Source organism: Eumetopias jubatus, unplaced genomic scaffold, assembly GCF_037043125.1.
Source record: "Eumetopias jubatus isolate StellerSeaLion01/CBP00866 unplaced genomic scaffold, mEumJub1_p1.0 scaffold_8, whole genome shotgun sequence".
Taxonomy (NCBI): Eukaryota; Metazoa; Chordata; class Mammalia; order Carnivora; family Otariidae; genus Eumetopias; species Eumetopias jubatus.
In genome coordinates this window covers 10,993,492-11,018,507 of record NW_028274814.1, presented here as the reverse complement: position 1 = coordinate 11,018,507, position 25,016 = coordinate 10,993,492, and the positions used below count along the sequence as shown (strand labels likewise).

Below are 25,016 nucleotides of genomic sequence, written 5' to 3'. Positions count from 1 at the left end.
GTACCCGAGAGTATCCGTCTTGCTGACTTATTAGCAAAAGGCACATCGTCTTTGGTGAATACGCTTGTAGAACCAGTGGAAACGCCTGGGCATAATGGGCATGGGCATAAGTTTAGGGACAAAAATTTGCCCCACTTGGGGGCACACATTTTTCCAAGGATTCACTCTAAAGGGGAGGAAATCCATGGTCAATTCTTGTCCCCAGATCGAGAGGTTCCCCCATGGTCACAGGGTCCCCAGAGTGCCCTCTTCATAACAAAATGGCACAAGTCACCAGAGCCTACCTGGCACTCCCTTTGAGTACCTACCAAATTCTCAAAAAGCAGCGTTCTTCTTGCTAACGCTGTCAAATTTTCTAGAGACAGCATAGCTGAGAGGGTGTGCCCAGAGCCCTAACGCTCCCAAGTATGCTTCTGTGCACTGTAGACTGTCTCCTTTAATCCCTCCCCACAGCAGGCTGCTGCTTGCCTGTAATCTCCCTTTGTGGTCGCCCCCTCTCAAGGCTTTTGGGCCTGGCTGAAGGTCCTGGCCCGGCTTCTGCCATGTTACCAATCACTGCCCTCACTCCTGCCCCGAGAGCCGGCGGTTTAGAAATTCAGTTCAGTAGTGACTGAACCTCTGCCACATGCAAGGTGCAGCACCAGGCCCAGCGAGGGCACAAAGACGAATATGGTGTGAAGCCTATTTTCAAAGGGCTTAGAATCTGGTAGGGAAGAGTGGCAGTCAATGATGGGTTAAACTTCAAGGCAGAGGAAGTAAAGGCTCAAGAGACAGACAAGAGAGATGACTGGCAAGCGCAGAGAAAGGGATGATTCCTGCTAAACGGGGTTATTCAAGGAAGTCTTGGCGCAGGCGTGGGCATTGGGGCTGCGTCAGGCGGAAGTGGAAGATGGACATTCAAGGTGAAGAGCAAGGGCATGGAGGTCTGAAAGGGTCCTTGGAGGAAGTCCAGATAAGTTTGGATGGAGACTGAGAGGGACTCACGGCAGTGAGTAGGAAGCTCGTGGAGTGTCCACAAGTCCTGCCCAGGGAGTCTCAGTGGAGGGCCTGCCCACAGGACCAAGTCAGGATCAACGTAAATCCCTGAGCTGAGAATCCCTGCTCTAGGAGCCGTTATTTTGCATGGAGAGCATGATATTTCTCAGATTAGAAAGGGGGGAGTGAAAGCCCCTGTCGTAGCAGCCATGGGGGGGGGCAAGGGGGCAGTGAGGAGACGAGTCATATGATCTCACCTGCCCTTTGGAGAGACAGCTCTGGATTTGGGAGGAGATGGAGGCCAGGGACCCAGTAGAAGCCACTGAGCTCTCGAGAATGTCCAGGTGAGGGGTAGCGGCGGTGGCAGAAGCTAAGGGTGCAAACCCGGGCGGTAGCGGCTGGGAGGGAAATAAGTGGATGAACCCAGCCATGTGGCTTCCATGCAACAGGACGAACCATCACAGAGACCTGCTTGTCTACAGGACCGCGTGTAATTTAAAGAACCAGTGCTTCTGTTGACTTCCCTTGCTTCTGAAACACTTTGTGTGTATATATATATATATAGATAAGTTGCACTCTAATTACATGAAGACCATTGTATATTACACAATGCTTAAACACTCTTCTTATATAATACTTTCTTTTGCCTTATTTTCCAATACTTTAAGAAATTCCACACTTTCTGCCTTGACAGACTTTACAGTCTTATATAATATGTTAAAAAGTACAGGGGACATTTTTTTGTAGATATCTTTGACCAAGCTAGCATTAGCTTGTTGTACTCTAGGAAGCATCTTCCTCAAAAGTTACAAGCACCAAGTACTACAGAATAAAGCGCTTTACACAAAGTTAAAAAAAAAAAAACACTGGAGCTGCAAGGGGTGATATGGGGAGAGCAGAAAGAAGAAAATGCTACTAACACCTGAGGTCTGAGAGCTAGATGTGTAGGGGGGCAGTGTGAGGCACCGAGGCACAGAACACACGTGAAAGAACAGATCTGGAAGGATGAGGAGGGGCAAGTTAATGAGCTCGTGTGGGGTCTGCTGAGTTTGAGGTACAAATGAGGGCACAAGGACATGTCTTAAAACAGCCCTCAGGGAGTCAGTTTTCTCTGACTTGCAATAAATCACAGAAGCCTCATGACTGAACCTCACAGCAAAACATTTTGAAATGAACCTGAGGCTGTTTTTCATAAATTGCCAACATTTCTCAAACAAACTAAGAGCATGTTATTGAATCACTCTGTGCAGCTTTTTGCCCTGTTTATGAGGCAGCCCCTCTGCAAGAGAGGCAGGACAGGGAACTCAGTGACAGGTAGCTGTGGGCCTCGACAGCATCTACTCTAAAAAGACAAGTTGGCCACAGCATCGAAACAAACACCTCCAGGCAGAGAAATGAAGAACAGTTATTCTGTCCTCCATCAGGTGTCATTACCGACAAAGCTGACTTTCATCAGGATTAGGCATGGAGCTGTAGAATATTCTAGAAGCAGTGTATATGTGCTCAAAGTCACACACAGTGTGTAAATGATAGAATTGAAATCAATAGTAGGAACCAACCTTGTTTAATGCTTACTGTGTATCGGAAGATGAGCTGGCCTATCTACTGATTCAGATGAGATCCCCAGGCCAGAAAACCTTCTCTGGCTGGCCAGCTGATGCCCACCACTCATCAGATAGAAGAATGGGATGTTTCCCAGCTTCTCATTTCTTCCCAAGGTTCTTGGGCTTGGGAAGCAACTCGAGTGCTGGGAGCAGGTGAGCCCAAGTCTGTTGTTCAGCCAGAGGAGGGCCAGCGATCTGCAGGACTCTGGAGCCAGCTGCCATGGGTAGCTCTACTTTCCCTCCTCCTGTGAGTCTGTTTATACCAGGGTCACATTCATGATTCTCATCCTCAAGGATCCCTTAGGCTCTCAGAAGACATGCACAGGGGCTCACCTTGCCTGATAAACCCGTGAAGTGAGCAATGGGAACTCACTCATGGAGGGGACACTTGCTTTCCCTGGGAGCCAAAGGAGGAGCCGGTTGGAGCAGTTCAGCAGGAGTGAGGGAGAGAAGTTGAATGAAGGTGAAAGAATTCTGCAGAGAAAATAACACTTGATCTGGGACTTAAAGAACAAGTAAGATTTAGCCAAGTGGAGCAAAGAGAGATGACATTCCAGGAAGAAGAAATAGCATTAAGAGACCCAGGAGCATGGGAATAGAATTTTCTGAGAATAAAAAATAATCTGGTGTGATGAAAATGGTGTCATGAAAATGAAAATGGGTATGGGATAGAGCAAGGACACAAGACTGAATACATGGCCTGCGCTCACCCTTGATGGCATTATTATTATAAGAATCTGACCCAGAACTATGGTTTAGACTTTTCAAATAGCATAAATCCCTGACAATCTCTATTACTGATGGGAGAGCATTGTATTTCTCAAGTGTGTTGGGACAAAATAGATTGAAAACTGCTATAGGAACCATAGCATATCCCACCTGTGGTCTAGAAGGACATGTCTGGGTCAGAGAAGAGATGAAAATGGGATGAGCTAGAAGCTATTATGAAAGGACAGATATGAAGAATGTAATAATCAATGGAAGAGGAAGAAGGAGAGATGGTTGAGAAGAACAAAGTTAAGCAGTGAAATAAGCCATCGCTTTACACCCCAGGCCACTATGGGGGTGCCTCCAGGAACAACAGAGGCACGTGAGGACAGCCCCTTCACCTGCTTGGTGCCCTCCTGCTTGGCCGCCATGGGCAGGACACTGGAGTGGATGATCCCAGTCCCTCAAAGGGACTCTCAGATCACATGGAGGCTGGCTGAATTCCTCCATGGAAGCTAGCAGGGAGCTGCATGAAGATGCCCACCCTCACCTACTCTCTCTGTAGACAAAGAAAAGGTTGTAGGTTTAAGAGTCCACGTTTTATGTTGTAAACTTAGCATCATCCAGGAGTCTGAGAAACAGTGGTAAGAACCTCAAAGCTCTGTTGTCCTGGCACAAGACCTTGTAGCCTGAGCCTGTCATAGGTGCCACCCTCTTAACTCCATTTCTTTCCCTTAGGGCCAACTCTGTGACATGGAACCCACACAAGATGATGGGCGTCCCTTTGCAGTGCTCTGCTCTCCTGGTTAGAGAAGAGGTACGTCTTTCCTGATTCGCAGCCCAGTCCATCAGTAGAGTTTGGTAGAGTAAATGTGTGTAGTGACAGAATCAGAATGAAGGGTGATTCACAGGCTAGAACAGTGAGTCATATCCAAAAAGAAGAAATCGTTCATGAGGATAATTATGAAGTCCTGCTCTTATTTCCATGTAGAGGATGGTTCTATTTTGAGTTGACAAGACAGGCATGTTTCTTACATGGCTAAATTGTAGGGTGTGTTTGTGCGTGTGTGTGTGTGTGTGTGAGTATGTGTGTGTGTCTGGCTTACTTTATTTAGCATAATGTTGGCAAGGTTCATTTATGTCATAGCATGTACCAAAATTTCATTCCTTTTGTGGCTGAACAATATTCCGTTGTGTGAATATACCACAGTTTGTTTATCCATTCATCCTTCGGTGGACATTTGGGTTAATTCTGCTTTTTGGCCGTTATGAATAGAGCTGCTCTGAGCATTTGTGTACGATTATTTGTTTGACTATCTGTTGTCAAATGAGGGACCTGTTTTCAATGGAGGAATGGAGCTGCTGAATCATATGGTAATTCTATATTTACCTTCTGGATTAACTGCCAAAGTGGCTTGAAACATTTTACTTTCCCACCAGTGTGCATGAGAGTTCCAATTTACTCTACATCCTTGCCAACATTTCTAAGAAAACACAGCTAAATTTAGCTCTTAAATTTAGGTCTTTGAACCATTTTGAGTTAATGTTTGTGTATGGTGTGAGGTATGAGTTTGCATGCGATATCCAGTTCCCCCACTACCATTTATTGAAGAGACTACTCTTTCTCCATTGGACGGTCTTGGGACCCTTGTTGAAAATCAATTAGCCATAGATACATGGATTTAGCTAAATTGTACTTCTAAAAAAGGCGTAGAACATTAGGTTGTACTCAGCAGGGCCCACAATGAGTCAAGAGAAACTTAGCATTCATAAAATACTAATGAGTTAAAAAAAAAAGTGGAGTTTCAGAATGAGAAAGGTTGTCGTGTCCCACCGTCCTCCATGCCTGGAATGGTTGCTTAGGTCAATGCCAAATTGCATATGGGACCCCATCAAGCTAGGGTTCAAACAGTGGGGAACAACTGGTGAATATGTGAGAGGGATGGTTGAAATAACTAAGGATGTTTAATTTAAAAAGAAAAAGAAACTTAAAGGGCTGGAGGATGGCAGCCTTCACAGTTTAAGTGACTCTCAAGTGGAAGAGATTCATTTTTTCCTTGTAGCTTCGGGGAACTGGCTCAGTCGCACTGGGTTTGAATCAGAATATGCTATGATTTTAGGTCTGACTTCCGGTCAATGAAAGGAAAGCTTTTCTAAAAATTAAGCTCATCCCGAGGTAATGAATCTGGGTAATGGAATAAATTCACTGCCAGGGGAAGTGACTGGAGAGTGGACAGCCACTTATTAGTAAGAAGATAGAAAAGATTCCTTCATTGAGAAAGGAGTAAAATAAATGCTCTAGGATCCCTTCCAAATCCAAGAGTTTATGATACTCTGACAGCATGTCCCTTATTGAGATAAAAGGAATAATGCCATTGTATAGGACTGTATTAAATATTCTGTGATAAGAGAGTTCCGGGTTTAAAAAAATCCTGGGGTATTTTAGACTGAAGAGTTAAAAGGAAGTTTCGTTACTTCAGGGCATATCAGAGCCTTTAATATGCTGATATATATTGCAACTACCTTTGAGGAAGGGATTTATGATGTAGAGTTTCCTAAATTTATTTGCCCCTGGGAATTTCTTTTACAGCAACTATTTGAGAGCACAACAATTATTAGTGTACTTAAATTAGTTGGCCACATAACGGTCTATAATTTTTAATGGCTTGGAATCAGAGTATTATCTCATCAAGGCCCTTTATGTGAAAAACATGACTTTTATTTATCCTTTTGTGCAGTGAGATGGATGCCGGCCAGCCTTTGGGGGGTCTTGTGTTTTGAGTTGCTTTTCCTATCCCAGGCCCGCTTTATCCACCATTCCAGACTCTGGGGTGATCTCCCTACGACTGGTGGCACATTTTTGTGAGCGAGCTTGCATGGCAAGCTTCTGTGACCATGAAACAAAATTGAAGCACCTGTTGCAATTTTCAATCTTATTGGTCTTTGAGTGAATTTTCTTTTTCAAATCCAAAGTCATTCTACTGCTCTATTACAGTTATTTAATTTCCCTGAATCTCAGTGAGTTCAACTGCAAATGAAGCCCAAACTATAGGGTCGAGCCCAGCTTCATGGCTGACCATATGGTCTTTTAGGACCCAGTTAAATTTTAGTTGCATTACAGTTTGCTTTCATTTGATACATTTTTTTAAAAGAATTCTCACTTCTAACTTCCACTTGGTGATCACATTTTAGTCTTCTCTTCTCTTGTCATGCGTCACAAGGGAAAAAAAAACAACAAATGTCAAAGCTTCTGTAAAATCACAATAATACTGTAGATAATGAAAGAGTCAAAGGCTTCCTGTGGTTCGTGACAAATTGAAACGTGGTGGGGTTTCTCATGAGGAGACTGACAATGCTGTTTTAGTCAGAGAGCATGATTCATTCACTGTTCTTTGGAATCATTCAGTCACTTTGCCACCCATTTTCCATACCAAGCTCCTGGTGATGGGGCAAATTGATGATCATTGGCAATGAAACGTCCCACTCAAACCACCACAAGCAACTGAGTATAAAAATGCAGTACTAACCACTCTTGAAAGGGGAACATGGCATTTGAAAGATTGGTTATTTAAGACCTCTCAAAATAACAATGTCTACTGTTTTAGATTTCAGCATATAAAAATAACAATACACTATCTTAAAAGCTATGACTTCCAAAGAGGACTCAAACCCTAACAGCCAAATGATAAAGTACTTGAACGAAGTGTGAATGAAACACTGGAACAATCTCACTATTAGTATTTTACAGAACCAAAGAGTTTCTAAAGTATTTTAATTACAACAAAATCAAAACAGCAGGATGTTCCCTCAAAGAACAAACATTATATTCTGATTCTGATTGTTTCTAAAGAAACGCGTTCTCTTAAAAGGAAGAGTTAAAGCATATGTGCCCCTGTTGTTAACCTGTAGTTAGTTACATTTGATCCTGAGCCATTTAATCCCACAGAACTGACCTATCCCCACAGCGCATACTGTCCAGATATTGGTCCCATTTTATTTTATTTTTCACTTTTTTAGAGAGAGGGAGAGAGCGCGCACACATACGTATGAGTGCGCAAACAGTGGTGGGGAGGGGCAGACGGAGGGAATCTTAAGTAGGCTCCATGCGGAGCCCGACGCAGGGCTCGGTCTCACGACCTGAGCTGAAATCAAGAGGCAGACACTTAAGCAGCTGAGCCACCCAGGGGCCCCTTGGCCCCATCTTAAACATTTGATTCTTCCTGCTTTCTTTCTCTAGGAAATTTGGTGTCCCTTTAAAATTTTGTTTCTCTGAATAATTTTCACCGCAATGTAAATCTAACAGAGTACTTGATCAAGTCAGTAGAGTTTCCTAAGTTTTCTCTTCTCTTCTAGGGATTGATGCAGAGTTGCAACCAGATGCATGCCTCCTACCTCTTCCAGCAAGATAAACACTACGACCTGTCCTACGACACTGGGGACAAGGCCTTACAGTGCGGACGCCACGTTGATGTTTTCAAATTATGGCTAATGTGGAGGGCAAAGGTGAGCACATGTAGATAGGCCGAATGTCAACTAAAGACAGAAACTATATCTGGTGACCCTTATTATGAGTTTAAAAATGGATCTCCAAATCAAAAATTACCCAGGATTAAGTCTCTTTAATCCCGTGTCTAGATATCTGCCTTCTGCATGGGCAAGGACAGGAGCCAAATTGCTTCTAATGCTCACTCATCTAGAAAACAAACCCAGATTGCTTTCTATGGCAGAACATCTGGATTCTTAAGAGGCGTTTTGTTGTTGTTGTCTCTCAACTCTTGGTTTTTACCCAGTGATTGATCCCTTGGGGAGGTTGAAGCCCTCCTTTTGTTTGGAGGACAAAACCCACCAGGATAGCTTCCTTTTGACATTTCAAGGGTTATCGTCTAGTTATAAAGCTTTAAAAAAAAAAAAAACCTGGAACTACCCAGTGACTTCATTTTGTAAGCTTTCTCTGTTTACCCCAGAATTTAACTACTCTTGATCACTCCACTCAGAAACAGAAACTCTGTAATGGGCTTGACTCATTGCCGCCTTCAAGGAGGATACCTGTGTGCTGAAATGTAAGCAGGCTGGAAAGGTCAAAGATTTTCTTTCTCATTTGGATGAGATTCCTAATTTCAATGTTACAAATCAATGACTTCCCACCTGGTTTCATTTACCTCCCACAGGAGGCAATGGCCAGAGCCAGCTGGACATGCCAGAGACACCCAACTGCTAAAAAACCCAACCACTCAAAGAGTCCACAAGGGAAACTTGACGAAGGAAACAAGAAAGGGCGAGGTTAGAGGGAGGCTGGCACGCCCCAAGGTCCTCCATGTTTGAGGGAGGGGCTGGATTGGGCGGGGTGCTTTCTCGGTAGCCCACACAAACAGGGGGCCCTCCCATCCCAGGAGACGCACAGATAACTTGGTCAGCACGCGTGCAACCTGCCAGGGTGAGATCACAGATTGTGTCTGTGTAAGGAACCATGTCTACAGCAGAGAGTTCCCTCTGCCGTGGTTTTGGTTTTTTTTTTTTTTAATTTAATTTAATTTAATTTAATTTTATTATGTTAGTCACCATACAGTACATCATTAGGGTTTTTTTTTTTTAGCATTTTTAAAAAGATTTTATTTATTCATTTGAGACACAGAGATACAGAGAGAAACAGAGACTGTGAGCAGGGGAGAGGCAGAGAGAGGGAGAAGCAGGCTCCCTCCTGAGCCGGGAGCCCGATGTGGTGCTTGACTCCAGGACCCTGGGTTCATGACCTGAGCTGAAGGCAGACGCTTAATCATCTGAGCCAGGTGTCCCATATCATTAGTTTTTGATGTAGTGTTCCATGATTCATTGCTTGTGTATAACACCCAGTGCTCCATGCAGTACGTGCCCTCCTTAATACCCATCACCGGGCTCACCCATTCCCCCACCTCCCTCCCTTCTGTAACCCTCAGTTTGTTTCTCGAAGTCCATAATCTCTCATGGTTCATCTCCCCCTCGGATATCCCCCCCTTCATTTTTCCCTTCCTTCCCCTAATGTCCTCCATAAGACTTTTCAAAGTCAACTGAATGCCTGAGCAGGAGAGAGGCAGATAGCTAACAAGAAACAAAGGGGGTTTGGGCGTGAAATAATGCAGTCAGCAACTATCTAATGGAAGCCTCTAAAGATCTATTCAGGAAAAAGGCAGTTTATTTTTTTTTAAGACTTTATTTATTTGAGAGAGACAGAGTGAGAGGGAGAAGCAGGCTTCCTAAGGAGCAGGGAGCCCGATGTGGGGCTCGATCCCAGGACCTTGAGATCATGACCTGAGCCAAAGGCAGACACTTAACGACTGAGGACACTTAACAAGTGAGCCACCCGGGCACCCCGCTGTATCTCCTCTAAGTGGTACTAAGTATGGAGTGGCTGCCTGGAGTTGTTGCCCCAGTAAAAGTGGTGGGATGGGCAGGGGCCCCCTCCTCTCTCAAAAGAGCTTGCACAAGGACACTTACTGGGCTCCCACCACCCAAGGTAAGACACATTCTTTGGAATGAGTCTCATTTGGCAAAAATAAATAAATCAAGCGCAGGGATTATTGGCGTCCTCTCAAACTGTTTGAAAATGAGTAGGTTTCTCATTTCATTGATTGGTGGGAATCCAAACTGACGAACGCGAACATCAGCTAGGCAGTGGAGGAAAGCTTGATCTCTAAATATTGCTCAGGGTCGTCCTTTTGCCCCCTTTTCTGCGATGTTTCTATTACGATGATGATCATTAGCTGTATTTACACAAAAGTGTTCCTCTCATGCTTCAACGGTTCCTGCAGCTCCTTTTCCATCTGAAGCCCCTTCGCCAGCATGGGGCAACGGTTGGCTGTAAGAGAAATAACCTGGAGGCCATCAGGTGTGAGTGAAACAACAAGAACAACTGAAGCCTGAAATAAGGGCGGAGGAGCTAGACTCTAACGCGCTGAAGTAAAGGCATCAGAAGAGGGAAGAAAAAAAAAGAAGGAAAAAAAAAACCCAAAGGAACAATTCCAGCAGCCGCATAATTTATCCGTAAATTAGGGATGCATATTCCTTTAATTCCTCATGCCAAACTTAAGTATCTAGACACATAAATGGCAAAAAACTTCCATTTGCTTTTCGACTTAAAGCTGCATGTTTTGCAAAATGAAATGGTAATAACGATCAAAGCCCTAAGCTCAGTCCTACAGTCCAGAGGAGAGGGGAGGGTAATCACCCTCTTGTGAGAGCTCTCTGGTGATGCCAGCCAGGGACGAAGTCAGCCTGCCCTCAGAAGAACCGAGAAAGAGCAGGCTATGACATTCCATCTCCTATCCCCTCAGGCATGAGAAAAGGATCTGCAAAAACAATACTGAGGAGGAGGCGGCATTAATCAGTAAACCCTCTGTTATCAGATATGCTTGGGGACTGCAGCATTCAAGTGAATCCACATTTTCTCCTTCACAGTACAAACCACATGAAAACAAGTAACCTAACCATAAATATTCCTTAATCCATTAAGGACTGATGGAGCTAAATGCACTGACGGACAGCCTCCACATTAAGTCCAAGAGAACTTGATGAAAGTAACTATATGCAAAACAAAACAAAACAAAACAAAAAATCGAGCCTCTTGACATGATGCTGGCAGGCTTTCCGGACAGTAATACCAGACGTAAGCCTGTCATGAGCAAAGGCCCTGTGCCTGCCCTCAGCTCTGTTCTTAGTGAGGAGATCTTTCATTTTGTCTGTATCTTATTAGAGAATGCTAAATAAGACTTGATGGTTATTTTCCAGATTTTCCAGATTTCCTCAGTGGGTAAAACTCGGAGTAGATAGAAAAAAAACAAAAAGAAAGAGAGAGAGAAAGGAAGGAAGGAAGGAAGGAAGGAAGGAAACAAGGAAGGAAACGGAGGGAAGGAGGGAGGAAGGGAGGGAGGGAGGGAAGGGAGAGTGGGGGAGGGAGAGGAGGGAGGGAAGGGGAAAGGAAGTGGGGAAGGAAAGAAAGAAAGGAGGAAGGAAGGGAGAAAGAGAGGGTGGGAGGGAGAGAGAGAGGGTGGGAGGGAGAGAGAGACAGAGAGACAGAGAATGAACCAACCTTAATTTCAGGTCTGCAAGCGTGGCTCAATATGTAACTACCTAGTTTTCATGGTAAATCTCTCTGTGTATGGTTATGCAAATTATGCAAATTAGCAGATTTCCTTAGAGTTTTCTGTAATTGGCCTCCCTCATTAAAAATGTAGATAACAGGGGCGCCTGGGTGGCTCAGTCGTTAAGCAACTGCCTTCGGCTCAGGTCATGATCCCAGGGTCCTGGGATCGAGCCCCACATCGGGCTCCCTGCTCCGCGGGAAGCCTGCTTCTCCCTCTCCCACTGCCCCTGCTTGTGTTCTCTCTCTCTCTCTCTCTCTCTCTCTCTCTCTCTCTCTCGCTGTGTGTCTCTCTGTCGAATAAATAATCTTTAAAAAAAATGTAGATAACAGAGGGACTGGCAAATGGCTGAAAAAAAAAAATACCAGGAGAAAACCATTAAAGGGAAAGTGATACGAGGCACCCTTTGCTGAGTGACTGAATGAATGTTCACTTTCTCTCTAAAATATCAATTTATTTTAATAAGTAGCTAATGAGTATCTGTTATTGTGCCTGATGCTGGGTGGGATGAGGGGGCCACAATTTTCCAGACGAGGTAAGCTAAATGCATAGATAACCATCACATAAGACAGAAAATAACTGGTTGTAAAAGAAACACAGACGCACCTTGAGAAGTTAAAGGACAGAGAGCCCATTCCTAGTTTGAGAGCCAAAAATGATTTATTAAGAGGTCACCTTGGAAATGGGTCTAGAACAGGATACGTAGAATACGTAGGATTTCAACCAGCAGAGCTTCGTTATTAACACAATTAACCTGGTGCCGATACAGATGGTTCCTCAGAACATACTCTGTAATAACACTGCCCCAGGGATTAAAAGTACACTTCCATCCATTCATCCATTCATTCAACAAATGTACATTGAGCACCTAATATATGCCAGCGCTGCTGGTATGAGCGAGACAGTGGTGAACAAAAGAAACACCAATGTGTGCCCTTGTGGAGTGTGCATTTCAGCCATGTCAGCCTAAACCAATCCTAAGTGTGTGGGCAATGAGGAAGAAAATAAAACCATCTTTCTCCTGCAGCTCCCTCAGCGTAACTCAGACGCTGGGGTCCAGACTTTCACTTAGGCTCACCCGTCAGAGCCCTCAGCTTCCTTCATAGCAACCCAGGTCATGGTGATGTCACGCCTGATCAAGTTTTCCAGGGGCTGTCGTCATTCTCAGAGTAACAACTGTGTGGTATAGAACAACTACTCAGAAAGTAGTTGATGAATGAGTACATTTTGGAGAATCTCCTAAAAGCCTTCAAAACCTTGAAAATAAAATGTGGATCTTATTCCCATAAATATCCAACATGAAGAGACAGGCTTCTAAGAGCACACTAGAGTTTCCTGTGTCAACACCCCCCCCATTCCCCGCTCCTTGTACCTCTTTAGCTTAAAATTAGGGATGGTCAGGTTACTCCTCGTCATCTCAAGTAAAGTCCTAGACTAGCAAAGGCCAAAGGACTCCCCATCCGGTCTGTGATAATCCCACTGCCTTTACAATACAACAAAACTCCTTTTCAGAGCATTAATTTTACTTTACCATGTCCCTGTGTGGGAGGCAAATCACACAGACGCCACCCTTCCCATGTGATCGGGGAGATTAGCCAAGGCCATGGGGCTGCACAGGGTCAGAGTCCTACTGGTCCCAACCATATCCTGGATCAGGTACGAGCAAGTTTAAAGCCAACTCTGGACCGGTCCAAAGGGTCCAGTTTGGAGAACAATGAACTTCTCTCCCTCCTACCTAGGGGCCATCCCCAGTGTACCCAAACTGCTAGGTCAGTCCAAACCAACCCCAAATCCTTGACACCACAAAGTCATAGAGTGCATGGTGTAGGCTCTGGCCCGAGTGTTCAGGCATCAATCAGGGCCCTTCCTTGGGGTCATCAGGAACCAATCACTCTCTGACCAATCAACTTGGGCAGCAGTCTCCATAGAGATGATTCCTGAGCCCATCAGATTTCTTTAAGGCTTCAGATGTTAAAGTCACTGGCTATGCTGCATCTCCCTTTTAGCTGAGATGATGAGACCATCAATAGGAGTGTGTGCCCATCTTATGTACATTACAGCTGCTCCCTCCAGTTTCCATGCTGGATCAGTCACAGGTTGGCCTCTTCCAAGTGCTCCTGGAATGAGCGTTAGCTGTTTGTCTAAGCTTTCCATTAGCACTCCAGAAATGCTGAAGGAGTTAGGAGGAAAGCCATTTTGAAAAGTAATGCCCTGGAGTGTCCCGAGGTCTGTTAAACAGCTCCAGTCCACAGCTGTAGCGTTCTTTTTCACAAGTTCTTGGGCTTCCAGAGCTGGAAACTAAAAGACCTCCCTGATAATATTTGGCCGTTACCAACATATGAGTCATTTATCCCCAGAGGAGAAATCTAATGAGCTTTGCAGAATGACAGGCTAACAAAGCATCTGTGTGCCCCTTAAGATTCATACATTCATTTGTTCAATAAATCTTCATTGAGTACCTACCCTATTTGTTCTATAACAGGGTTACATTGGTGAACAAAAGTGGGATCTGGAAGTGGTAAATTTTCATGACGGGCAGGGGCTAAGCTGGCCTGCTGGGGGCTCCCTGATGATGCTGCTTCTCCACAGGAGAAGAACAGCCCAGCCTCCTGTCATTACTGACTTCCATAATTACCCCTCAGAATGGCAGAGGCAAATTTTCCCCTCGAGTAATCAAAATAATTGCCTACTACAGAATGGGGCCTCGGGAAGAAGAGGAATCCGCTGCAGGGAGCTGTGATGACATGAAAGGAATTAAAACACCTGAGGGGGGAGCATCAAAGGAGAAATAATCGCCAGAAAAGCCTCTGGAAGCACAGTCTTGTGCAAGGAAAGTGTGGAGCAGCGCTGAGGTGGAAGTGGCAGAGAAAGCATCAGTCTCCAGAGAGATTAGCCCCACAGAGAGCCCACCTGCCTGATAAGCTTTCTTCCTCTCTTATTCAGGGCACCACTGGGTTTGAAGCACATATTGATAAGTGCTTGGAGCTGGCAGAGTATTTATACAATACCATAAAAAACCGAGAAGGATACGAAATGGTGTTTGACGGAAAGGTACGTATTCTGATCTCCACGATCCCAAAAAGTTTAGTCAGTTCCAGTTCTTACCAGTTCTTATCACTGATTTTTTTTTTATGTCAATCATGTACTGTCCAGGTAAAGGGGAGCATTACAAAGGAGAAGCTGGGCTGATGGGGTCACTGTTCTGAGCTGCAGTAAAAAACGCAAACTCACAAAACAATAACTCTGTATAATGTGGCAAAAGTCAGGCACTCCAAAAGTGATTATGGATTTAAAATAGGAATTCTATTCGGAACCTGCAGAATAGGTTTGAAATGTCCTTGGAATTTTCTAAATGGCCACGATGGGCTGAGTGTGAATCTTACTTTCCTCCTTATAGCCTCAGCACACAAACGTCTGTTTCTGGTACGTGCCCCCAAGTTTGCGTGTCCTGGAAGACAACGAAGAGAGAATGAGCCGCCTCTCAAAGGTAAGTGATACAGGCTCCTCTGGTCCGGACATCAGTGCGTCCAGTGGGCCTTGCACATTCATGGCGTCTCTCTAGAGAGGAGAAATCCAACCTTGACCTTAGTGCACAGGCCCACTCCCTTTCATGGGCTCCTACAGAACCAGGCCATTCAGAGCTGGTATAGCCAGACTTTTGATACTCTGTTTGCTTCTTTTTTCCTGAGAGCAAGTTTATGATATCTTAAAATAAGCAATCAGGTGACAGCTTTACTGTCATTCACAAATCATACATTATATGTTTAAAAAAAAGAAGATAGCAAGAGGGGAAGAATGAAAGGGGGGAAATCGGAGGGGGAGACGAACCATGAGAGATGATGGACTCTGAGAAACAAACTGAGGGTCCTAGAGGGGAGGGGGGTGGGGGAATGGGTCAGCCTGGTGATGGGTATTAAAGAGGGCATGTACTGAATGGAGCACTGGGTGTTATACGCAAACAATGAGTCATGGAACACTACATCAAAAACTAATGATGTAAAGCATGGTGATTAACATAACATAATAAAATAAAATTTAAAAAAATATATAAGGGGAAAAAAAAAAAGAACCCTTGGTGAAGTTGGCTGACTCGCCCAGCAAAACTGTTATAAACAGAAGAGATTTCAGGCACCAGCAATGGTTAGAAATCAGAGCTGCTGCTGACCCTCTTGAGATGCCAAGGTCAAGGCTACCCTGTGGAGTCTTTAGAGCTATGGTGAAGAACCCCAGAAGGGACCGGGGGCAGGGAATGATACTAAGGGCCACTGTGTAGAGTGCATGTTGTGTCCCAGGCTCAACTGTGATCTAGCATTAGATCACTCAATTATCATAAGTGTTAGAAAGGACTGAAGAAGACAATTTAGGTGACACAAACTTCATTTAACACTTCATGAAGCAGGCAGCCTCCATTCCCAGGGGTCCAGAGAACTGCAAAATGGGGTGGAATGCAAGAAGCTTTTATAGGATGAAGAATAAGGAACAGGAAAAGAAAGATAGAAAATGAATAAGGAGGGGCACCTGCGTGGCTCAGTCCGTTAAATGTCCAACTCTTGATTTTGGCTTAGGTCATGATTTCAGGGTCATGAGATGGAGCCACGTGTCAGGCTCTCGTTGGGCATGGAACAAGCTTGAGATTCTCTCTTTCCCTCTCCCTCTGCCCACCCTCCCCGTTTGTGTGCATGCATGCACGCGCTCATGCACTCTCTCTCTCTCTCTCTCTCAAAAAAAAAGAAAGAAAGAAAGAAAGAAAGAAAGAAAGAAAGAAAGAAAGAAAGAAAGAAAGAAAGAAAGAAAGAAAGAAAGAAAGGAAAAGAAAATGACTAAGGAACAACAAAATAAGTATAGAACCCAGGGTTGGCTTGGTGTTGGGAATTGGATGATAGTCCATGTTTCTGGTTAAACAGAGCATTTACAGGGTTATAAAAGTTAAGTGTCTGCTTCCTGACGTGACATCTGGGCAGGAGCAACCCCATCATGGGCCTAGAGATTTACTTCAATCTAAGCAACCTGATCTGGGAAGTACTGCTGTCTCCCCATTTTGCTGATGGGGAAACTGAAGCACAGAGAGGAAAAAAAAAAATCACTTTCCCAAAATCACTGACTCCAGAGCTGGAGGGCTTGAGCTTCAGATTCTTCTGTGGCCAGTAAGATATCCTTGATCTTTTTTCCTCTCCTGCTCCCATCACTTACACATGGGTGAAATTCGGTTGATGATGTACCCCAAAGAGAATCTTGAAGGGAGGTAAATGTGGGGCCCCATTCCAGTGTTGAGGAATGGGAACTAGGGATGATTGTGTGTATTTGGATCTCAAAGCCTGGGTTAATTGGTTGGGTGGTTTTCTATTTACCACAAAGGAGGGGACTTCTTCCAGTTGCTGTCAGGAACAGGGGAGGCCCTCTCCCCCACTGTGAAGGAGCCTGGGCTGCCTCACTGACATTTAAGAATACTTTATTTCCTTCTATGTCAAACAACAGGATTTTTTGTGGTTTAAAACCTCCAGAAAGGCTTATAAATGTGAATACCTGCCAGTAGACAATCCAGGATCAAACCTTCATCAGGAAGAAACTGACACATAGTTGAGGAGTTTAAGTGAAGCCTCCTAATTAGAGTAGTGGTTTGCAATCCTGGCCACCCATTAGAATCAGCCTGAAGCTTTATAGAAAACACTGATGACCAGGTCTTAACCCTGAGAATTTAATCCAGTTGGTTTTAGATGGGCTTGGGAATGGTTCTAAAAGTTCTCCACGTGATCCCAATGTGCAGCCCAGGCTCAGAGCCACTGACCTAGAGGAATGCATGGAAGAAAGCTTCTAGAATGGGAATCCATCAGTGCATGTGTCTGGGTAGGAGGGGTCATGGTCATGTTTGAAGTTTTAATGAAGTTGGCTCATTTGCTCATTCCAAGAAATCAAGCCCAAGAGATGGGCGGGAGGCAGGATGAGGGTCACATTGGAAAAGATGATGGGGAGGCAAAAAGGGGCCTGTTATCGTTTGAGAAGAAAGAATTCATATTTTTTCCTGATGTTTTATGGTGTGGCTTCTCCGTAGTATGCATCGTCTTACCAACAACTAATTTTATTTAACAAGTTAGTTAGAAATTAGATGTTTCCATTCTCATTGGCTCTACCTCTTTAATGAATCCATTGACCAGACAGAATCCGGGGTAATTTGACCGGTTTCATTTGTTGAATCAGTTCATTATTGCTGGGCTGAGGGATGGGGCAAGATGGGAAAACAGAACAGAAAGTGGTTTTTCCCATCAGTTTCTGAGCAAAAATCAATTCTGAGGGGTGCCTGGGGGCTCAGTCGTTAAGCGTCTGCCTTCGGCTCAGGTCATGGTCTCAGGGTCCTGGGATCGAGCCCCGCATCGGGCTCCCTGCTCGGCGGGAAGCCTGCTTCTCCCTCTGCCTCTCCCCCTGCTTGTGTTCCCTCTCTCGCTGTGTCTCTCTCTGTCAAATAAATAAATAGAATCTTAAAAAAATAATCAATTCTGAATTCCCCCCATTTCAATACAGCTGTCTTTCAGATGCCTCAGGTTTTGGCACATCACATAAACTATGATGGGAATGGAGAGTATTTCTTGCGGAGAGCCATGAGAATATTAGTCAACTATTTCTATACTGTTGATAATTGAAATTTGAATTAGGTCTGGGGATTGCAAAATGAGTTCTCTCAGTTTTGCCCTGTCCCGTGATTCCATTTTCCCAACTAGAAGGTAGAGAATTCAGCAAATCAGAGTTGGAATTCACAGTAGAACCACATAAAATATCAAGGTTAACTTTTGTTTATTTATGCCAATAATTTTTCAGAGTTTCAGAAAAGTTCCTTCTTAAATATAAATCCCTAAAGTATAATGTCCAGGGACCAGTAAATCTTCACACGCTCAAACACACACATGCACACAATCCCAGAGGGAAAACAGCAGAGGTAAAATAAAATAGATCGTTTGCTCTATCCAGTATGGTATCAATAGCCGCACATGGCATTTAAATTTAAATCAATCAAAATTAAATTCAACCAGAAATTCACTTCTTCAGTTACACTGGCCACACTTCAAGGGCTCAACTTGTGATCAGTGGTTATTATATCAGATAGTGGAGATATAACACATCTCTATCACTACATAAAATTCTCTTGTCAGTGCTGACATAGACCCAAAATGGGAGGAAATGTGGAGACTTCCATGCGGCATGTGGCAAGCGAGAATTAAGTTAAATTCTGGACCCTCCAAGGAAAAATTACTCTTTGTGCCCTCTTGTCTTGGTACAAGGCTTAGCATATAGTAAGGCACTCAAAAACATTTGCTGAGCTAAAGTGCCATTTACACATTCCAGAACAGGGAGCAGAAACAATATTTAGGAAATCTACTAGTGGATCATAGGCCTTTCTCCAGAGCTCGCAGTGACTTGGGGACCGATATCTAGGTAACAGGTGGCTATTATGAAACAAGCAGAATCAACAACTTCATAAGGGAGGCTGAGGATCAGGTTGGAGTATTTCCTGCTGCCTGGTCAGGACTGTGAATGTGCAGGTGGCCCATCATCACTGAGGCACAGTGGACACAGAAGGCCTGGGGCGCCACACGACCACAGGCAAATGCCTTAGACACAGGCAGGACAAGCAGGTGGAGTCCATGAGGGCATTCATCAGACAAGAACCCCGGTTCTTCATCATCACCTTCATCTTGTGTTTTATTCCATCGTATTTGATCATTATCTGCGTATCTCATCCTGACTTCTACCAGTCTATGACTGATGGACTTCCAAAATGTCAACAGTGGATTGAAAAGTACATGGGTAAGGTAGTAGATTGGCCTCATATTTAAGGTGACACTCTTCCAAAGTCTACGTTGTTAAATGTAACAAGGACTTTAATTGGTGAAATTTTAAAGTGTTAGGATTCCTATTTGTTGTTATTCTGCTTTTTCATTTTTTTCCCAAAAATTTCACTCACGTTTCCAAGATTTTGAAACAAAAAGATTTTGTGATACATAGTGAAAAAATACATTTCTGTGATTCCGTGATGCTTTAACCTGAGCTCTCTTGGGAGAAACAAACGTGGTTTCAAATTATGGGATAGTTCCCTGGTTATTGTTTTCTAAGGAATTGAAAAAGCTAATGACACAAGGGAGAAAATGACACCCCAAAACTTATAAGGCAGCACCAAGAGCTCCTGCTGAGGTCTTTAGTGAAATCTTCAACAGGCAGCCTCTCTTTCCTGACTCTCTTTATTCAACAAAACCAAGAATGAGATCAAAAGACAACATCTAGAAATAAGTGAAAATGCTATACATTCATCAGAAGAGTCAGAATCTTATTTTCCTTCTGAACTTGCAATTAGTGATTATGCAATGAAGTAGACGTTCCCTGTTTCTGCTAATTTTAGTTCATCCACATTTTCTGGAAGCAGCCAAAAGTCATATGTATTTAGACAAAAGTCATATGATTTCTTCAACCCAGCCAGCTTCAGTAACTGCGAGGAATTGATCTGACTTTATACCAAAACCTGTTTGGGATGATGTCTGTTACCATTTAAATTTTTGACCTCTGATTTGATTTAACGTCTCTGAAAAGTTAAAGATGATTGTCTTTAATAATAAATACCATCTCTATGTGGTTTTGCTGGGATTGTCCCTGAAAATGAAATCAGAGTTTAATTCACTGAGTAAAGCATTATCATTGTTTTTGTCAGTTCTAAAGAGCAAGCATGATTTATTACACAAATAAAAATTAAGGAATAGTTATGTGATTCTTCCTGAAATTCTGCAGACACATGGATTTGGAATTCCTTTTCTATTTTGGGATTTCTCTTCCCAGGAACACATTGATTTGCCATGTCTCACAGCACAAAGTGATAAATTTCATGTCCCTATGCTAGAATATTCTACTAGATCCACTTTCAGAACTTAATCCCAGAGTTGAGATTCTCAAATTCTTTTTCATACTTATTCCCTGGGATGAGCCCGATGCTCTGTGTACCTCCTTCATCCTTCAGGGGAAAGAAAGAAACATTCCTCTTTATATTATCTTCCTGTGTAATAAAAAAGGGGCTGAAAGAGACTTAAGATCACGTTAACCTAGAATCAGAAAATCCCAGGGCTGGAATCATCAAGCACATTCATTTTTAGACGAGGAAATTAGGTTTAGGATGTGAGGTGAGGGTGACATGAAAGTGAAGATGAACTCTGTCCTTGGTTTTCTCTTTGGTTACTAATAAATAATTGGGCCTGATGGGAAATATGTCAATTTGACACATTGAGTACTTTGTTTTGGGTTTTTTTTACATTTATTTAGCTTTCCTTTTTAAATTTTAAATTCCAGTAGAGTTAGCATACAGTGTTATATTAGTTTCGGGTGTACACTATAGTGATTCAACGCTTGCATACATTCCCTGGTGCTCATCACAACAAGTGCCCTCCTTAATCTCCATCACCCATTTCTCCCATTCCCCCTCCCCGCCTCTGGTAAACATCAGTTTGTTCTCTATAGTTAAGAATCTGTTCCTTGGTTTCTCTCTCTTTTTTTCCCCTTGATCAATTTAAAAAACAAAACCATTGTTTTGTTTTTTTTAATTCCACATATGAGTAAAATCATACGGTATTTGTCTTTCTCTGACTTATTTCTCTTAGCATAATACTCTCTAGCTCTATTCACGTTGTTGCAAATGGCAAGATTTCATTCTTTTTTATTCCCTTGTGTGTGTGGACACACACACACACACACACACACACGCGCGCACACATATATACACCACCTCTTCTTTATCCATTCATCAATCAAAGGACACTTGGGCTGTTTCCGTAATTTGTCTATTGTAAATAATGCTGCTATAAAAGTAGCAGTGCGTGTATCCCTTTGAATTAGTGTTTTCATATTTTGGGAGTAAATACCTAGTAGTGCAATTACTGGATCATAAAGTAGTTCTATTGTTAACTTTTTGAGGACCTTCCATACTGTTTTCCACAGTGGTTGCACCAGTTTGCATTCCCAACGAGAGTGTAAGAGGGTCCTTTTCTCCACATCCTCATCAACACCTATTGTTTCTTATATTTTTTATTTTAGCCACTGTGACAGGTGGGAGATGAAATCTCATTGTAGTTTTGATTTGCATGTCCCTGATGATGAGTGATGTTGAGCATCTTTTCATGTGTCTGTTGGCCACCTGATGTCTTTTTTGGAGAAATGTCTTTTGCCCATTTTTTAATTGGATCATTTGTTTTTGGGGTGTTGAATTTTATAAGTTATTTATAGGTTTTGGATACTAACACTTTATCAGATATGTCATTCTCACAACGAGTACTGTGAAGATGAAAATCTCATTGTAAACAAATGATTATTTAAGTGTTGATGTTCAAAAGTTGCATGTTCATAACAGCATTCCATCTGAATCAAACTATTCTTCATTAAAATGAATCCAACTATGATGTAAGGTATAGTGCCCATTTTGAACTGAGTTACTTACTATGTATATCTAAATAAGTCTAAAGCTCCCTGACATCAACCATTCCTGGTTACGTATTTGCAGCAATGAACTTAAATGATCAGATGTTATATTTACAGACTCTAATGGTAAAATACATGAACGGATCATACACACAGTTAGACCTAAGTTAAATGTGTTCCTCTTCCTAGATAGCTATCCCTATTATTCTACTCTTTATTTAATTTAATAAGGACTTGGGGAGCCCTCAATGTGCACACACAGTTGTGCTTGTAAACAAAAGAAGTAAAAGACACTGTGCCCTTCAGAGCTTACAGTTGAAATGTATTTTCTTATGAGTAATAGGACAATAGGAAAGTTTCTATAGACAGACTCTATGGGTAAGGATCATGTATTTACCACTTAAAAAGAAAAAGAAGCTACTGGACTAGAGGAGTCAAGAAAAGCTTCATCATGGTTGTAGGACTGTGGTGGAGTCTTGGGGTCTGTGTAGGATATGTCTTGGAAGAGAAAGGGAACTTGGAGCCAAGACCACAAGTGTGACACAGTAAGACTGAGGACAAGTGTGAAGGGAGAAAAATATATGTGGCAGAGTTGAAGATTAGTTTTAGCGAGCACTGGAATATGAGTCCTCAGAGCTGGGGGACAAAATAGGTTTGTGCTGAGCTCAAGAGTTTGAACTTCATCTCATACACAGTCGTCAGAGAACTACTGACACTGTAATCATTCTGGCATACATGTGGTAAAATCTCACCTGAGAGCCACCTCTGTAATGTTAAGTGTTTGTGGGCTCTCCTTTTGACCTCAGCTGATTTTCATCATGATTAAGGAATGCATTTCAAAAAACCTTATAAACTGAGATAATGCAAAAGGAGAATGAAAAGAAACTGGAAAGCTTTAGGGTCTCAAGAAAGAAAAGGGCTTTAAGGCCTCAAAAGTCTGCTTATTTTCAGACATCACTTGATATTGAGGCTTACCTCTTGGTAACCATTCTCTGAGCTATGTTCTGTTTCCAGTGTTTTTATATCTTCTGAGGAAAAAACAAAAAGCCCTCCCCCAAATGTTGTATTGCTAAACTATTTAGCCTTGGAACCCATTCGTCCCATTCCCCCAAAACCATAACTGCAAGTTGTTAAATAACAAAAACTCAACTGAGGTATATTTTAAAAATCTAATTGGCTTTAGGCAGCATCCCATCTAGGAAGTAGAGGGGAGCTCTGAGGGGCTATAGAAAGGGAGAGGTTTTTAAAGCAGGACAAGGAAGTCACAAACAGAAAAGAGAATTATTTTGGGTGAGCTCACCTTTTTGGGGGGAAAAGGGTCTTACTAAGTGAGTACCTCATGTTTCTTTGGGGGATGGGGAGGGGCCATGTGACTGAGTACCATTTTGATGCTGACCAGAAGATTCCTGACCGACCAGTTAAGACTATATTCCTGGAGGAAATTGAAAGTGCAATTAGGTTAGGTATGAAGCCCAGGGTTGGTGACGTGGCCTAGTGTGACTCCATTTGGGGTCTGCAGTTTTCTTTTTCACAAAGTCAAGGATGAGGGAGCAAACAACTGAGAGCCTATCACTTATTATTCATCTTATCACCTTCAAGAATTTGGATGTATTAAACTGCTCTAGTGCTCTGATCCCCAAAAAAACTTGGAGAAAATTCCTTTAAGGGAAACAAATATGAGTCTGGTTGTTTAGTTAAAAACTAAAAATGCTACTGGATATTGGGTTCTTTTACTAGAGGAAGAGTCCCCAGGGGTCACCATGTGGCTCTGGTCTCTCCCACAGGTGGCCCCAGTGATTAAAGCCAGAATGATGGAGTACGGGACCACAATGGTCAGCTACCAGCCCTTGGGAGACAAGGTCAATTTCTTCCGCATGGTCATCTCAAATCCCGCAGCAACTCACCAAGACATTGACTTCCTGATTGAAGAAATAGAACGCCTTGGACAAGATTTATAATAACATAGCTCACTAAGCTGTTTCAGTTCTCTAGGTAGACAATTAAGTTGTCACAAACTGTGTGAATGTATTTGTAGTTTGTTCCAAAGTAAATCTATTTCTATATTGTGATGTCAAAGTAGAGTACAGTTTAAAAATCCAAAAAACATCGCTCCTTTTAAAAATCCTTTCCTGAGTTTAGAATACCTCTCTAAAAATTAGTGACAAAAGGCTGTGTTCTAATCAATAATGAAAAGCTTAAAATTGTTATAAATACTTCCCTTACTTTTAATATAGTATGCAAATCAAGCTTTATTTTCACTTCAGAGTAGTACGATTGAATAGTGCCAAATTGCCCCTGAATCCTAAAAGGTTCTTTGGGGTGCAGTCCAAAGGAGAAAGTACATATAAAATGTATGTTGACAATAAAAACTCTTGCCTTTTTCATAGTATTAGAAAAAAAATTTCTAATTTACCTATAGCAACATTTCAAATGTATTTAAATACATATAATTTTACAAAAGGAAAATATATATATTAAAAAGAAATCCTATTTTGTAACATATAGATTTTTATTTTATATGGGTTATACAAACTGCAGGGGCAGATATAAAAATTAAGCCAGATTTTTTTTTCTCTTTCTTTTAATGGAGGCACAATAAAACACTGAGCAAAGTTATTTTGAAACATAGGCCCACAAAATTCTTAAAAGGTATAATGCCTTCTTTCTATTCACGTGACGGTTTATCCTATCTCTAAAGTTAGTATTACGAAACAAACACAAAAGAATACTGCAAGTTCTTTAAAATGACTGACCAGATCGACAATAAGATTCTCTTCCCTGCTGAGTTTTCCGCCCAGTTGACCCTGAGCAGACCCCCTCAGTAAGCATGGTAAGCCAAGCTTCATCTTAGACTAAAACTAGGGTAATTGTACTCTGCTTTCCAGTTCAGCTTGTTTTGAACAGAAGGTGGATGCTCGTTCTGGAAGCATCTTCCCAAAGAGTATTCTTTTATTAGGTCATTTGGATTAATTAGAGAAAATAAAAATAAAATCTAATCAGCCTGAGCAAAAAGGAATGAAGCGCACTCCAGAAGGTGGTGATCCCAGAAAATTAAACTTGGCCTTGAGAGAAGAGATCTTTGTGTGAACAATGATGTCATCCTGGGCACCATATTGTCACTGTCCAGGAAGGAGTCATTTACCTCCTGGATAATTGCTTATTCCCATTCTTT

The 25,016-nt window shown here is 42.6% G+C and overlaps 1 protein-coding gene across 1 annotated transcript in view; it reads left to right on the top strand.

Annotated features, from left to right (window-relative positions):
• Positions 1–23,802, top strand: part of GAD2 (glutamate decarboxylase 2) — a 75,399-nt gene extending 51,597 nt beyond the window's left edge. The window contains exons 12-16 of the mRNA XM_028114175.2: positions 4,026–4,104; positions 7,641–7,790; positions 14,345–14,452; positions 14,799–14,888; positions 23,629–23,802. Coding sequence (XP_027969976.1) covers positions 4,026–4,104; positions 7,641–7,790; positions 14,345–14,452; positions 14,799–14,888; positions 23,629–23,802 — 601 coding nt within the window. The remainder of the gene's footprint in view (positions 1–4,025; positions 4,105–7,640; positions 7,791–14,344; positions 14,453–14,798; positions 14,889–23,628) is intronic.
• Positions 23,803–25,016: the final 1,214 nt, after the last annotated feature.